At 37.1% G+C, this 16,153-nt stretch overlaps 1 protein-coding gene across 3 annotated transcripts in view; it reads right to left on the bottom strand.

The window, feature by feature from the left end:
* VPS8 (VPS8 subunit of CORVET complex) overlaps window positions 1-16,153 on the bottom strand; it is a 300,505-nt gene that overhangs the window by 266,331 nt on the left and 18,021 nt on the right. For 2 of the 3 annotated variants that reach the window (XM_040252398.1, XM_040252383.1), the window contains exons 5-8: window positions 12,162-12,255; window positions 9,796-9,828; window positions 8,778-8,832; window positions 5,426-5,431 (exon numbers count right to left, since the gene is read on the bottom strand). In XM_040252398.1, the coding sequence (XP_040108332.1) occupies window positions 5,426-5,431; window positions 8,778-8,832; window positions 9,796-9,828; window positions 12,162-12,255 (188 nt within the window). The remainder of the gene's footprint in view (window positions 1-5,425; window positions 5,432-8,777; window positions 8,833-9,795; window positions 9,829-12,161; window positions 12,256-16,153) is intronic. The other variant, XM_040252391.1, reaches the window with a different exon arrangement.

Genomic DNA, 16,153 nt, shown 5'->3' with positions numbered 1-16,153 from the left:
AATTGCATGCCTAATGGTGTTTTTCATGATCTCAGGGCTGGTTATACAGTTAGCAGATGATTCTTACACCCTGTTCTGCAAATTGTCAAGATTCACTGGTTGGGCAACAGTGTTGTATACATACTACCACTGTGGGTCATCTGAGTAGTCCAACGAATGGAATGCAAAACTAACAGGACAAAGACAAATTCTGCACCAGCCTCAAAAAGTCCATTTAGCCTGGTTGTCTGCCCTCGAGGCAAGAGTAGTGTTGGAATTCTCTCCTTTGATATCCAAACTACACAGTTCTGATCGGCTAGTACTTAAAAGACACTAATTATTGCTTTAACAAAGTCCTTACTTTAAATTTGACTATTTAAGTACTCTTATAACTCAAGGATCACCAACACAACGGACGTGAGTTTGAGTAAACTCCGGGAGTTGGTGATGGACAGGGAGGCCTGGCGTGCTGCAGTCTGTGGGGTCGCAAAGAGTAGAACATGACTGAGAGACTGAACTGAACTGGTAACTCAGGGAAAGTAAGCATAGGAGAATTTAAGGAGTATGACAAATTAGAGAATAAGGGTACCATTAAGAAAAAGGAAGTAAAGAGGGAACGAAAAAGACACAACTAACCTCCACATTAAAAACACAGACATGATTCTTTTTCTGACTGTGTACTAAAAACTAGCTAAGACAGGGACCAAATTATCAACAGTGGTCACTCCTAAAATATGTACTAAATTTATATCCCATAGGACTCTGTTAATGAAAGCTGTCAATGTTTTCCCCTTGACTTTTACAATGTATTCATTATCTTTATAATGTCCCTTTATAAAGTAGCATGTCTGTGAGGTAATGGACAGTGTATAAAATGTAATATAGTTTAACTCCACAAAGATACTTATCAATTCTTATTGGTGTCATTATACATTCTGTATTTATGATACCATATTAATAAACCTATACAATTTAAACTAAAATCAGAAAAGATAGAATTTCTGCAGAAAGAAGAAAGCAAGGTCTTATTGAAGAGGTTTCTTCTACTAGAACATTCTGTACTCCAGATTTTTCTAGACTATTCTGAGGAAAGGCACTTGGTGAAGACAAACATAAAACCTCTCTCAAACAACTTCTAAAGTTACACAGAAGGAACAAAAGGACCCTAACAGAAGTAAGAAAGGTGAAAATCAGAGCTACCATGTTCTACTCCTCCAAGGGGGCTCTTGACTTGGGGGGGGGAGCGGGGGGGAACGCAATGAGACTATCATTTTTCCTATAAGCTTCCCAGAGTTGGTACAGAGCTTAAATTTTGTAAATGCCTATGAAAAATATGAAAACTATCCAATGATACACATGCAAAGAATTATTTTAATGATAATAAGTAGCTTATCAATTAAGAGAACTCAAAGCCCAGATACCACAAAAAGCACATCTAAATTGACAGTGCAATGAATTACATCTATTTCTTTATTAGTATATCTTTCAAAATACACTTTACTTAGGGTCGATCTCAGCATATTCCAGGCTTATGAGTAATGGACTAAGTAACAAAGAAAAGCCATAAATAATACATAAAGTCTACAATAGCCATAAAATCTAAATTTGAACATACTTCAAGAATTTCTGCTCTTTCCACATATCAAAATTAACCTAATGCTCTATTTCTTCACCCCTAATTTAACTACACCCTAAAGACCATCAAAGAAGGAAATACCTAGATCCTAGAATCAAAATCAAATTATATGTGTACAGCTCTTTTACCGCCAGTATTCACCATTCTTCAATATTACTCCTTTGTGCACATTAAAATATTCTCTAAGACCAAAGAAGAAGAAAAGGGAGATTAGGAAACATTTTTCATCAATGATCATAAAACAGCAGAAGCACTTTATCTGACCACTATCTAACACACACAGAATTAAAGCTCTCCATTCCCACTAAGCACAGCCGAGAGGAGCTACCCAACGTCCGAGGTCAGGGGCAGAAGCTGGGAGGACCCCATGCCCGAAGGGCGGCGGCCAAGAGGAGTTACCCGACGTCTGAGGTCAGGGGCAGTGGCGGAGAGTGCCAAGCTGCAACGGCACAGGAACGCACAAGAGGAGCCATCCCGCATCTGAGGTCAGGGGCGGCAGCCGGGAGGAGCTACCCCACATCCGAGGTCAGGGGCGGCAGCTGGGAGGAGCAACCCCACACCCGAGGAGCTGTGCCTGCGCGGGTGCAGGAGGGCCTAGAGGAGTTATCCCACGTTGAAGGTCAGGAAGGGCAGTGGTGAGGAGATACCCTTCGTCCAAAGTAAGGAGCAGCCGTGAAGAGACACCCCACACCCAAGGTAAGAGAAACCCAAGTAAGACGGTAGGTGTTGCAAGAGGGCATCAGAAGGCAGACACACTGAAACCATACTCACAGAAAACTAGTCAATCTAATCATACTAGGACCACAGCCTTGCCTAACTCAATGAAACTAAGCTATTCCCATCGGGCCACCCAAATTAGATTGAACACCAAAATTAGATTGATTACATTCTTTGCAGCCAGAGATGGAGAAGCTCTATATAGTCAACAAAAACAAGACCAAGAGCTGACTGTGGCTCAGATCATGAACTCCTTATTACCAAATTCAGACTTAAATTGAAGAAAGTAGGGAAAACCGCTAGACCATTCAGGTATGACCTAAATCAAATCCCTTATGATTATACAGTGGAAGTGAGAAATAGATTTAAGGGCCTAGATCTGATAGATAGAGGGCCTGATGAACTATGGAATGAGGTTCGTGACACTGTACAGGAGACAGGGATCAAGACCGTCCCCATGGAAAAGAAATGCAAAAAAGCAAAATGGCTGTCTGGGGAGGCCTTACAAATAGCTGTGAAAAGAAGAGAGGCGAAAAGCAAAGGAGAAAACGAAAGATATAAGCATCTGAATGCAGAGTTCCAAAGAATAGCAAGAAGAGATAAGAAAGCCTTCTTCAGCGATCAATACAAAGAAATAGAGGAAAAGAACAGAATGGGAAAGACTAGAGATCTCTTCAAGAAAATTAGAGACACCAAGGGAACATTTCATGTAAAGATGGGCTCGATAAAGGACAGAAATGGTATGGACCTAACAGAAGCAGAAGATATTAAGGAGAGGTGGCAAGAATACACAGAAGAACTGCACAGAAAAGATCTTCACGACCCAGATAATCACAATGATGTTATCACTCATCTAGAGCCAGACATCCTGGAATGTGAAGTCAAGTGGGCCTTAGAAAGCATCACTACCAACAAAGCTAGTGGAGGTGATGGAATTCCAGTTGAGCTATTTCAAATCCTGAAAGATGATGCTGTCAAAGTGCTGCACTCAATATGCCAGCAAGTTTGGAAAACTCAGCAGTGGCCACAGGACTGGAAAAGGTCAGTTTTCATTCCAATCCCAAAGAAAGGCAATGCCAAAGAATGCTCAAACTAACATACAATTGCACTCATCTCACATGCTAGTAAAGTAATGCTCAAAATTCTCCAAGCCAGGCTTCAGCAATACATGAACCATGAACTGCCACATGTTCAAGCTGGTTTTAGAAAAGGCAGAGGAACCAGAGATCAAATTGCCAACATCCACTGGATCATCAAAAAAGCAAGAGAGTTCCAGAAAAACATCTATTTCTGCTTTATTGACTATGCCAAAGCCTTTGACTGTGTGGATCACAATAAACTGTGGAAAATTCTGAAAGAGATGGGAATACCAGAGCACCTGACCTGCCTCTTGAGAAATCTGTATGCAAGTCAGGAAGCAACAGTTAGAACTGGACATGGAACAACAGACTGGTTCCAAATAGGTAAAGGAGTACGTCAAGGCTGTATATTGTCACCCTGCTTATTTAACTTATATGCAGAGTACATCATGAGAAACACTGGACTGGAAGAAACAAGCTGGAATCAAGATTGCCGGGAGAAATATCAATAACCTCAGATATGCAGCTGACACCACCCTTATGGCAGAAAGTGAAGAGGAACTAAAAAGCCTCTTGATGAAAGTGAAAGAAGAGAGTGAAAAAGTTGACTTAAAGCTCAACAGTCAGAAAATGAAGATCATGGCATCCGGTCCCATCACTTCATGGGAAATAGATGGGAAACAGTGGAAACAGTGTCAGACTTTATTTGGGGGGGGGGCGGCCAAAATCACTGCAGATGGTGACTGCAGCCATGAAATTAAAAGACGCTTACTCCTTGAAAGGAAAGTTATGAACAACCTAGATAGCATATTCAAAAGCAGAGACATTACTTTGCCGACTAAGGTCCATCTAGTCAAGGCTATGGTTTTTCCTGTGGTCATGTATGGATGTGAGAGTTGGACTGTGAAGAAGGCTGAGCACCAAAGAATTGATGCTTTTGAACTGTGGTGTTGGAGAAGACTCTTGAGAGTCCCTTGGACTGCAAGGAGATCAAACTAATCCATTCTGAAGATCAGCCCTGGGATTTCTTTGGAAGGAATGATGCTAAACCTGAAACTCAGTACTTTGGCCACCTCATTGGAAAAGACTCTGATACTGGAAGGGATTGGGGGCAGGAGGAGAAGGGGATGACAGAGGATGAGATGGCTGGATGGCATCACCGACTCGATGGACATGAGTCTGAGTGAACTCTGGGAGTTGGTGATGGACAGGGAGGCCTGGTGTACTGTGATTCATGGGTTCGCAAAGAGTCGGACACGACTGAGCGACTGAGCGACTGAGCTGAACTGATTCCCTCTTTAATCTTACTGACTAAAGCCTAGGATACACTGACTCCCCACAGATAACTGGCTATTCTGTAGAATGCAGATGCTTAGGAAGAGTCAACTGTGTTCATTTCCAAATCTGTTCATGCCGTTATAAATACTACTGCACTTAAAAAAATGTTAATTAAACAATATGTCAACTGATGAAATAGAGTGGAAAAGAGCAAGCTTCTGTTCCTATGACAGCTAAATGGATGTTTTAGAAAAACTTGGTAAAGATGAGTTGCTCTAAATAACTCTCATGAAGTAAGGTATGGACAAGATAACTGCAGAAAACTGAAAAGTTCTATAAAAATCTAAAATTTTGCACACCTTTGGTGATTCACAGGTACCCAAGCTTTTACCTCTTTTATTTAATTAAAAGTACAAATTTTGCATGACCCATTATTGATGCAGCTTGTGCCAGAAAAGGATGCTGCAGACCTCCAACTGGCAGAAAAAAACTCAAACAGTTTTGGACTGTATCAAAAGATCAGGGGGGAAATGAATATTTATTTTCATTTAAAATAAAATATTGAAGGTATGCATATATTTGTAATTTTTAACAATTCTCTAACCAATTTCAATTAGCTGGTTCTTTTCAATAAGCATTTCAAAAGAGGGTGTCAACTGTAATTGATAACTTTCTCCTTCAACAATAAAAAGGTCAAAAGAAATAGAGTCACTCATGCAAATCAAAATTACTATACCTTTTCCTTTGAATCCATGGAGAAAAGATCAAAAGAAAGAGAAAAGCAAGAAATCAGTTCAATAGTTCAGAGAAAAGACAGGTAAAATTTCAAGAGTATAAGTGGTAAACTTTAGTTATCTGTGAGAATGATACTAAATGTGATTAAATGATATGTCTAGCATTTATATTTAGGTATTGGTTATGGAAACAGAAAATATTCATAATATCCAAATTTTAGCATAGTAAACCCAAGTCCATTAAATTTGATAAAAACAACTTCAAAAAGATAATCCACTAAGGTGTACTAACAACTCAAAAAATGAAAAACTAAAGGGCCTTACGACAGGGATAGATCTCTAATAAGAGTCAAATTTTTGAGATCCCATAATTAGGTAAGAACCAAGATACATAACAAATACCACATACCTTTACTTCCTTAAGAATACGAATTTTACATCATGCTTAAGAAACTTACAATGATTACTATTCTAATGACCCAGGCCTTCATTCCAAAGAGACTGTAATGGTACTTAAGTTCTTCCTGCTACACTTTTTCCTATGATCAACAAAGATGTTTAAAAGATCAGATTTAATCCAGACCTCAAATCTAGACACTTCTTAGCATTATTACTCTGCCATTTGTTCCGGACTTTCAAGCAAATTTTAATCCAATTGTTAAAACTCATTGCCCAGATATCTGATTCCTACAAAAATAATGAGTAAAATTTATTAACTGCATGATTAAAAATCCAAACCATAACTAGAATGTTATGATTCTTTCTCAAAATGCTCATTATGGCATACTTTCTTTTTCATGAGACTTTAATGAAAGATTACTATTTCATCAAATCTGTAAGAAAGTTGCTCGGGTCTATAAAAAATTGGAAAGCAGGCCCAAGGAAACTGAGACAGCAATGAAAGACAATGTACTCTTCTTCTCCCCTGTTAGCTTTTTATCTTAAAAGACTTCATTTTAATTTGTTGCAGTGAATTCTACATGGGTTTGATTATAAGCAGGCACATATTCTTAGAACCCTGGGGGGTAAGGAAGAGATATTAAAGCAGTTAGAGTTGAGAGTGAGTACTGGTAAGGGGGAACAAAAATAAACATGTTCTGCGGATAGATAAACATATGCATTATAGTCTATCCTCATTCATCTTAGTTCTTGCATTCTTTCCTTTTTGTATCTTGGAATTTGCCTCCATTTTTCTCAGAACAGGTGAACAACTTGGAGGGGTGGAAACGTACTAATCTTGGGATTCAGTATACTTTGATTCTGAATTTGGCTTTGTACATGTCACTTAACCTCTCCAGTTCTCAAACACCTCATATGAAAATAAGGTGACTAAAAAAAAAAAAAAAAGAAAAGAAAAGAAGGTGACTAACTAAAAGTCCTTTCAATATTTTTTCCCAAAGTTCTATCAATCTAATACCAACCCTGCCCTCATAGGAAAATAAGCATTCTTATACCTGATAGGAGAGCAAGTTGGTAAAACTTTCTAGGAGGCAGTTAGGCAATATACATCAGAAGTGTTTAAAATGTTCATACCCTGACATAAGCAAGTCCACTTTTAGGAATTTGTCTGAAAGAAGTAATCATGTGCACAAAAAACTGCAGTTACAAAGATGGTCATCACTCTATATTTTTGTTTAGAAACAACTTAAATGTCTTATAGTAGAAAATGATTGATTAAATGGTAAATCCATTTAACAGGATACATATAGCCATTAAAAATGATGTTACACAGAAACAGACTCACACAGAAAACAAACTTATGGTTACTAAAGGAGAGGGATAAATTAATAGATATAAACCACTACATATAAAATAGATAAATAACACAATCCTGTATATCACAGGGAACTATATTCAATATCCTGTAATAAACCACAATGGAAAAGAATATGAAAAAGAATATATATGTGTGTGTATGTGGGTGGGCGTGTGTATATATACACACACACACATATGAACTGTAACACTTTGATGTACACCAGGAACTAACACAACACTGTAAATCAACCATACTTAAATTTAAAACAAAAAAGCTAATAACACAGGAAAAAAGATATTACAGATGATTTTAATAATTACATAGAAAAATGTTCATTATAATGAAAAAGCAGGTTACAAATTAACATGATCCAATCTGGGGGTGCACATATGTATACACATATGTACAGGAAAAAAGATTACAAGGTCATATAGAAATGTTAGGAATTATTTCTGGATGGCAGATTTTGGTGTATCTTCAATCTTTTGCTCATCTAAATTTATTATGAACACATATTGTGGAATAAGAGAAATAATTAAAGAATCAATTTAAAGTTTTCTCTAGAGAACTGTATTTTTTGTTTCCATTCTTCTCATCTCCAGACAATAATTTGTATCCATCACCTTTGAAAAGACTAGATGTTAAAATCACATGATGAATAGGCTTCTGGTATAATGGAAAACTTGGAAGTCAAATTATTCAAAAACAAGGGAAAATGACTAGTTATTCACTCATGATAAAGACGCAAGACCCACAAAGATCAAATTATGGTTCTGCTATTAAGGTGTTCCCAGGTATTCCATAAACAATATTCTGTAGCATCCTTACTAAAATACAGTGTCATCAAGAATTCCATTTGAGAGAGTTCCAAAAGCTTTAAAATCCGTGAGAACACTAAAAATGACAGGAAAACATTTTCTAGTAGTATTTAAACAGAACAAAATGTTTTGCTCTTAGTATTGAGGGCAAAAGCAAAGAAAGATGAAAATCAGGGTTAGTCTCACAGAGGAAAAAAAAAATGAAAAAAACACTTAGGATTATCACATACTATAAAAATAAAACTAACAAAAGTTCTCATCTCAACCCAAAAAATAAAGTGATTATGGGCTAAGAAAACTTTCAGTTTAGAGAGATTTACAATGTAAATGAAAAAACCTTACTATCAGTTAAGAGTTACTGAAAATTACTGAGAAAGCCTGGAAATCTTTCCCTGAAGATCTTTTCAAATACTTACTACTCAGATATGATTTAGAATAAAAAAATTACCACCACCACAAACCAGAAGCAGGCAAAATGACAAACCTTGTCACCCTCAACTTTACATTCTTTTTGTCTAGGTCTGCAGAGAGTCAAATGGTATATGATATGATAGCTTATAAATTCATAGAGAAGAAAATAAACTTGCAATGAGCAACAAAATGAAGCTGAGTCAAGCAATTTTTAACTATAAAAATGCTCATTGGTACTCTTCAAGTTTTTCTGGCATTTTTCAGAAAAATAATTTTTTAGTTTACTATAAAAACTGCCATTAAGAGACATTATCTTTTAAAAAACTCAAATACTTAATATTTAAAATAAGCAGCTAGAAAATTTACCAAATATTAAGGCCAATCCATGAGATGTACCCACTGCTATCAAACTGGATACTGCCTGAGAACAAAAGAGAAGATTATATTTTAAAACATTACATCAAGGATCTTGAAATAATCAGAATTAAATTTGTTGGTCTTCTTTCCTCTAGACACCAGATAACATACCAACTATTATAAATAAGGAAAATTTCATCTAAGAGGCAAAACGCAAGACAAAACTCAGAACATCTTATTTCTTGGCATCCCTCTAAATTTACTCTAAGGGTAACAATACTAAAATATCATATGTTCAACATTATAGGTAAAAACATGCCACTTAACTTCCTCTAAAGCAATTTAAAATAAAAAAAGTTAAAGGGTCCAAAGTAAAGGCACTTATGCTACCCAACCACGAGCCTCCTATGAGGTGTGGGAAAAGGACAGGAAAGACCTTCCCTAGCTCATTCACAAGAGCCAAAAGGCGCCAGAAATACTCAAAACTCAGCCCCCTTCCCTCACCAATTGACTGACTAATAAGAGAGCTACAGAAGGCAGCTGGAAATAGTTGAAAATAGAAAAGAGGGCACTAGTGTGCTTTCAATATCCCCCAGTTCTCTATAATCACCCCCACAGATTTACTATTTGGCAAGCTTGGCAGTGGAGCTCAGAGCTGTTAAATGTACTATTTACCACAAAGTCATTTTATCAAACACTGTTTCCACTCCCTATAACCAAAAGGAGGTCAAGTCACAGAAGGAGCAAATGTACTTGGGCAGGATAGTAACACATTAAACAAATCTGGAAAAGGGCTAATCAGTATCCCATTAAATGCATCTCAAAAAACAAAACTGAAGAGTAACAATACACTAGAAACAAAGAGAAAATTTATTCAACATGAATAAATTTTAAATGATTACTGGCAGTAAATGACATGAATTTATTCTCATAAAATGTATGTAATAACTGAGTATCAGAAGAATAAATCTAAGAAAACCCGGTAATAGAAAGCTTACCTTTAAAAGATTATTTAAAGTATACTTACAATTGCTGTAGGCAAGCCAGCATCTACTTTGTCCTAAATAAAATTTTAAAATAAAGTATTTGAAAAGATATTTCCACTTTTAAACCAAAAAAAATGGTATAAGGCCCTCTCTTTACATATACAATTCAGACAAGAGGTGGAGCCATCACTTTTGCCCCCAACTACAGAATTTTAGCACTGATGTTACAGCTTAGGATAGTGACTCTCGAAAGTCAAGGAGCATCAGAACCACCTGGAATATCTGTTAAAATGCAGATCCCTAGCTACACTGCTAGAACTAGATTCCAAGTCAGTAGGTCTGGGAGAAGTGCCCAGGAATTTGCTTTTTCTTAGGAAATTTTTATGCAATGGACCCATTTTACAAAATCACTATCTTAAGGTATCTCTATTATCTTAGGTGATCATAAAATGATAAATACACTTTAATTTGAGTCAATTTTAAATATAATCCCATGTCATATTACCTTGAGGAGGATTCCAAAATTAAACAACAAAGTTCACAACTCCAAAAGTTTCATCTCTCCTAAGTGTTCTCCAGACATAGACTACAAGGCTATGATGGTCAACACCCTAGGAAGCCCTAATAACATCACTATCCACATGGCTGAAGGCATTACTTAACAGCCATTCAGAGGAGATACCCCAAAATATAACTAGCTTTACATGTTAATAAACCAACCATCACAGAAAAGCATACAATTTAAATTGAGCTGGTAATCCAAAATTAGAAAAACAAAGTATGAAGACTGTCACAAGAAAAGCAGTTTTCATTTTAACATACCAAAGGAGCTCAGCCATGGCAATGAAATAAGAACAGAATGCAAACACTCTGGGATTTATTAGAATTTTTCCCTCCTCTTCAAGAGAAAAGAGAAACCCTTTTAAATAACAGATTTATCTAATCATTGTTCAATGTCTGAGTTTTAGTTCAGTCTCCATTATTCAAAATATTTTTAAAACTGCACAGGTGGGTCAAATGACTGTTCTGGTTCATCTTGATTTTGAAAGGAATGAATTTCATCACCTACATAAGGATTAAATTCAGAAAACGTCATGGAAATGTAATCCTCAACAGGTGGTTCCCATTCTAGCAAATATGACTTACTCTCCACCTAAGAGAGGAAGGACAATTGCCCAGGTTTCCTCCATTGCTTGCCTATCTCTCTATTTAAATTGAATTCATGATATATGAGCTGGGCCAGGGTATACCAAATGCCCACAGAGAGCACTAACTTTTTTGTTGTTTTGGGGGTTTTTTTGTTTGTTTTTTCTGGTTTGCGGGGCGCGGGGGGGTGGTTCTGCAGTAAGAGCTTTCACTGATAAACCTAAAAATTACAATGTGGCTATGGTGTCATGATCCACTTCTGTATCAATCTTTTACCCTCATAAAAAATAAAACTTTGTCCAAACTGACTATGCAAAACACTGATTAAACACCATGAAAAGAACATAAAAACATATCAAAGTTCCTGGGATATGAGTCACTATTCATATCAACATCATTATTATTACTATTATTTATAGAATCTATATATTGAATTCAGAAAACCAAAACCGAAAGACTGTAAAACTATAAGCCTCGAGGCCAAAGGAAAATTTGATAAACATACCAGAATCAGCATCTATTGTCTTAATGGACTATTAAATATTTTCGCACTAATCCAATGCTCCAAACCATTTTCAAAACAGACACAGATACTCTGTTCCAGCCATTACACACTGGCCACTTTCACCAATACTACCCCCGTTTCACAACAAAAGCAGCACTAGACTTGGAGCCAAAAACCCCCAATTCTGAGTAATTGCTCTGCTATCTCCTAACCCAATGATGTAAGACAAGTTAATATCACCTCTGAGTCTGTCTTCTCATTTGTAAAATAGGATACGGCTTTCCCTACTTTCAAAGTTGTAAGAGTATATGAAATAAGGTACATGAAAAGACTTTTGTGAATTATAAAAACATCACTCAGTTGTAAAAGATTCTGATCAATCATTCCTCCATATGAAAACACTAAAAAAAAAAAAAAAATCGCTCTACCTCAACCAAATACACAAGATGGCAACTAAACTGAAAAGGAATTTAAAGAAAAGGCAGATAGTGTTTCTTTTAGGCTTGCTGCCATATTTCATTTAGGCACACCCGAGACTCCGGGCAGACCTTTATTTCATGGCTGCACTAATTTCTATGTCAAAATGTGTAGCTATGTCTTATGAGTCAAAAATAATCACACAAAACCCATGAAAGCCAGATTCTGTTTTTCTTAAGCCTCGGGCCAAGAGAAGTGCTATGCTTTGTTTTATGCTCATTCCTGCTTCATTATGCCATTGCAGGTTATAAAGCTGGGGGAAGAGAACAAAATACTTACAGCTGCAGACACTATCTGGGCAGAAATTCCCTTCAAAAGTGAATGTCGCATAACTGATCCATGGAGTGAAAAAGAATCAGGTAATTTCTTCTTTCTTTAAGGAAAAAAAAAAAAAAAAGGAAAACGTTTAAGAACAGAAAATAAAAACTGAAAAGGCAAGGTCTTTAAAGCTTTGAAAGAAGAAAAAGTAAATAAAAACAAGAAAAGCAGAAAGCAATACTGTATTAATTTGTTAGCTCTGTTTTCTGAAGAGGTATAAAGTCTAACAGTCTCACATTAAAATGTTATACTAAATTCACCCTGAACCTCAGAGAAGCACAGCAGGAAAATGAATAAAGCCACCATCTCTTCTTCACAGATTCAACCTATTCCTTGCTCACCTTAATAACTGCAGCAAAAGGCTCTTCTACTCATCAGAAGGTCGCCTATAGAGAAGCCCTGCTTCCTGGTCTACATCACCTCTACCTGCCTTCCACCTTTGCAACCATTCTTGCGCTACTGTTGTCTGTAACGACCCTCTCATTCTCCCAACCAACTGCCTCAAATTTTCTACTCATTACTCATTCTCTGATGCTCCTACTAACATTGCCCTACTCATCACTGTACAAAAAATACTTGTTTAAGCTTTTACCAAACACAGAACACCTACTCCCTTTCACTGAACACCTGGCTTTCATGACTAAAAGTATGTTCTGAGGATCCAAATATAAAAAGCTCAAAGTTCCCACTCTCGAGGCTCTCGTATCCTAACTAGAGGGACTAATGAGTAACTCACTCAAATTAAAGGATAAATTTTAGAAAAGAAAAATGAATAAAGCATGATAGAAACAAAATAAAGAGTTTAATCTTGTTTATTAAGGGGATATCAGGGACAGCTATAGAAAAGAGAAGACATCTGATCTGGCCTTGATGGATAACTAGTAGTCTGTCGAACAAAAAAAAAAGCACAAGCAAAAATATGAAGATGTAATGGTGTACAGTGTGTATGGGGAGTGTGAGTACACAAAAGGCATGGGCCAGGAGGCAGAAGTGGGAGTGCTCAGCATTTATGTCAAAATAGTAAGCAGGCTTCAGACTGACACCATACAAAGCAGTTCGGACGTTACTATGGGGCCAAAAAGATGACACCACAGCTTTTAAGCAGGTTAATGACCAAATCATCAAAAACATTTAAGTTATTGTGATTCCATACAAATTTTAGGATTGCCTTTCTGTGAAAAAATGTCATTGAGATTCTGATAGGGACTGACCTAAATCTATACATAGGTAGGGGTAGTATGAACATTTTAATTAATCCATGAACATGGAAAAGCTTTCCATCCATTTGTCTTCTTTAATTTATCAATGTATTTTACCTTTCAGTGTACAACTCTTTCACCTCCTTGTTCCTAAACGTCTTAAGTACTTCATTGCTTTTGATGCTGCTGTAAATGTGACTTTTATTATTTTTTTATATATTTCATTGTTAGTTTATAGAAACACAACTGATCTCAATCAGCCAAAGCAATCTTAAGAAAAAAGAACAAAGCTGGAGGCATCACACTTTCTGATTTCAAACTATATTATAAACCACAGTAACCAAAACAGTATGGTACTAACATTAAAAAAGACATAGATCAATAACCAGAATAGAGAGCACAGAAATAACCATTTGCATATATAGTCAACCAATATTTGACAAAGGAGCCAAGAACACTCAGTAAGGAGAGAATACTCTCTTCAACAAATGGTGCTAGGAAAACTGGGTAATCACATGCAGAAGAAGGAAATCATATCGCTGTCTTATACCACTCACAAAGATTAAATGGCTTAAAGACTTAAACAAAAGACTTCAAACCACAAAACTCCTAGGAAAAAGCAAACAGAAACCCCCCCTGACAGTGGTACTGGCATATATTTTTTTAGTTATATATGACACCGAAAGCACAAGCAACAAAAGTGAACATACATATGATATATATGATAAATTTATATATATATATATATATAGGACTACATCAAACTAAAAAGCCTCTGCACAGCTAAAGAAGCAATCAAAACATAAAAAGCAACTATGGAACAGGGAAAAATATCTGCAAACCCTTAACCCCATAATAACCAATATATAAAAAGAACTCTTACAACTCGGGAGCAAAACAACCAACAGGCAGAGGACCTAAAAAGGTATTTTTCCAAGGAAGACATACAGAAGGCCAAGAGGTCCATGAAAAGGTGCTCAACATCACTGATTATCAGGGAAATGCAAACGAAAACCACAATGAGATATCACCTCATACCCATTAGTATGGCTATTATCAAAACAACAAAAGATAAGAGTTGGTGGGGATGCAACAGTGTCCCTGGACCCTGTTGGTAGGGATGTAAATGGTGCAGCCACTGTGGAAAATAGCATGGAGGTCCCTCAAAAAATTAAAAATAGAACTACCATGTGATCCAGCAATCCCACTTCTGGGTTGTACACCCAAAAGAAACAAAATCACTACCTTTTAAAAAGCAACTCATAGAAACAGAGACTAGAATAGTGATATCCAGGGGCCAGAGGAAATACAGAGATGCTAGTCAAAGGGTATAAACTTACAGTTTTTAGATGAATAATTTCTGGAGATCTAATGTACAGTGTAGTGACTACCGTTAACAACACTGTTATATACTTGAAAGTTACTAAGAAAGTAGATCTTCGATTTTCTTACTCCAGAAAAAAAATTATAATTATGTGAGGTGATAAAGGTGTTAAGTAACCTTTCTGTGCTAATCAGTTCATAATATACACATATCAAAGAATTACACTGTATACCTTAAATCTACACAGTACTGTATGTCAATTATATCTCAATAAAGCAGAAAAAAGTTCAGTTGTAGAAAAAACTGATGAACAAGTTAATATACCCAGCCATGGCCCCTATTTCACAAGAGTTGTCAACCTAAGGAATAGAGCCCTGAGAGGGGCAAAATTTTAAAAGTTGAAGAAAAATACACCGACAAGTTATCAACATTAAAGTTACACATGAATTCAATAAACCATTTACATTATGCTTCCTCCACTTCTTCCTTTTCATGTGCTCTCCAAGAATGTGGAAGGTGAAAGCAGCCAAAATGAAGCTATTTAGGGTTAGAAGTCCTTTTCCCAAATCTTTAATCATCTTTGCAACTCTCCTCTGAACCCACTCCAAGGGAATGAAGAAATGCTGGCGCTATCCTTAGACGGCAGGAGGAAGGTGGTGGAGGAAGGAGCGGAGGGAACAGAAGGCTGGTGAGGTGAGTCCCACCACCTTTCCCACACAGCTCCACATTTCCACCACGGACACTGCTCCAGGTCTGATGTGTGCGCCCTCTAGAGGCTCTCCTGCTTCTGGGACTCCCTGGCTATACTTGGCTTCCTACTAGGGCCTTCCCAGGTGGGGCTAGTGGTAAAGCATCCGCCTGCCAATACAGGAGATGATCCCTGAGTCGGGAAAGATCCCTGGAAGAGGAAATGGCATGGCACTCCAGTGTTCTTCCCTGAAAATTCCACGGACAGAGAAGCCTGGTGGGTTACAGTCCATGGGGCTGCAAAGAGCTGGACACAGCTGAGGGACTGAGCACACAGCCTGGAGCTGCAGAAGACTGGCATGGTACCCACCTTCTTATGCTCTCCTCTCAGCAGTACCAAAATCTTCAAGGTCTAACAAGCACTTCATTTCCACTACTTTCCATGCAGGGCTTCAGCAGACCATATTATATACAAGTGTGATGTAAACGAATACTTACCAGAGAGCCAGAAGTAAACCCATATACCTACAGTCAGTTAATCTTCGACAAAGAAGGCAAGAATATAAAATGGGGGAAAAAATGCCTCTTCAGCTTAGTGGTGCTGGAAAAGTTGAACAGATGTATATAAAGCATGAAGGTAGAACACACCTTTTCATCATGCACAAAAATAACCTCGAAATGGCTTAAAGACTTAAACATAAGCCATAACACTATAAAACTCCTAGAAGAGAACATAAGCAGAA

This window comes from Oryx dammah, unplaced genomic scaffold, assembly GCF_014754425.2.
Source record: "Oryx dammah isolate SB20612 unplaced genomic scaffold, SCBI_Odam_1.1 HiC_scaffold_2, whole genome shotgun sequence".
NCBI lineage: Eukaryota > Metazoa > Chordata > Mammalia > Artiodactyla > Bovidae > Oryx > Oryx dammah.
This window is presented reverse-complemented; position numbering and strand designations above follow the sequence as displayed.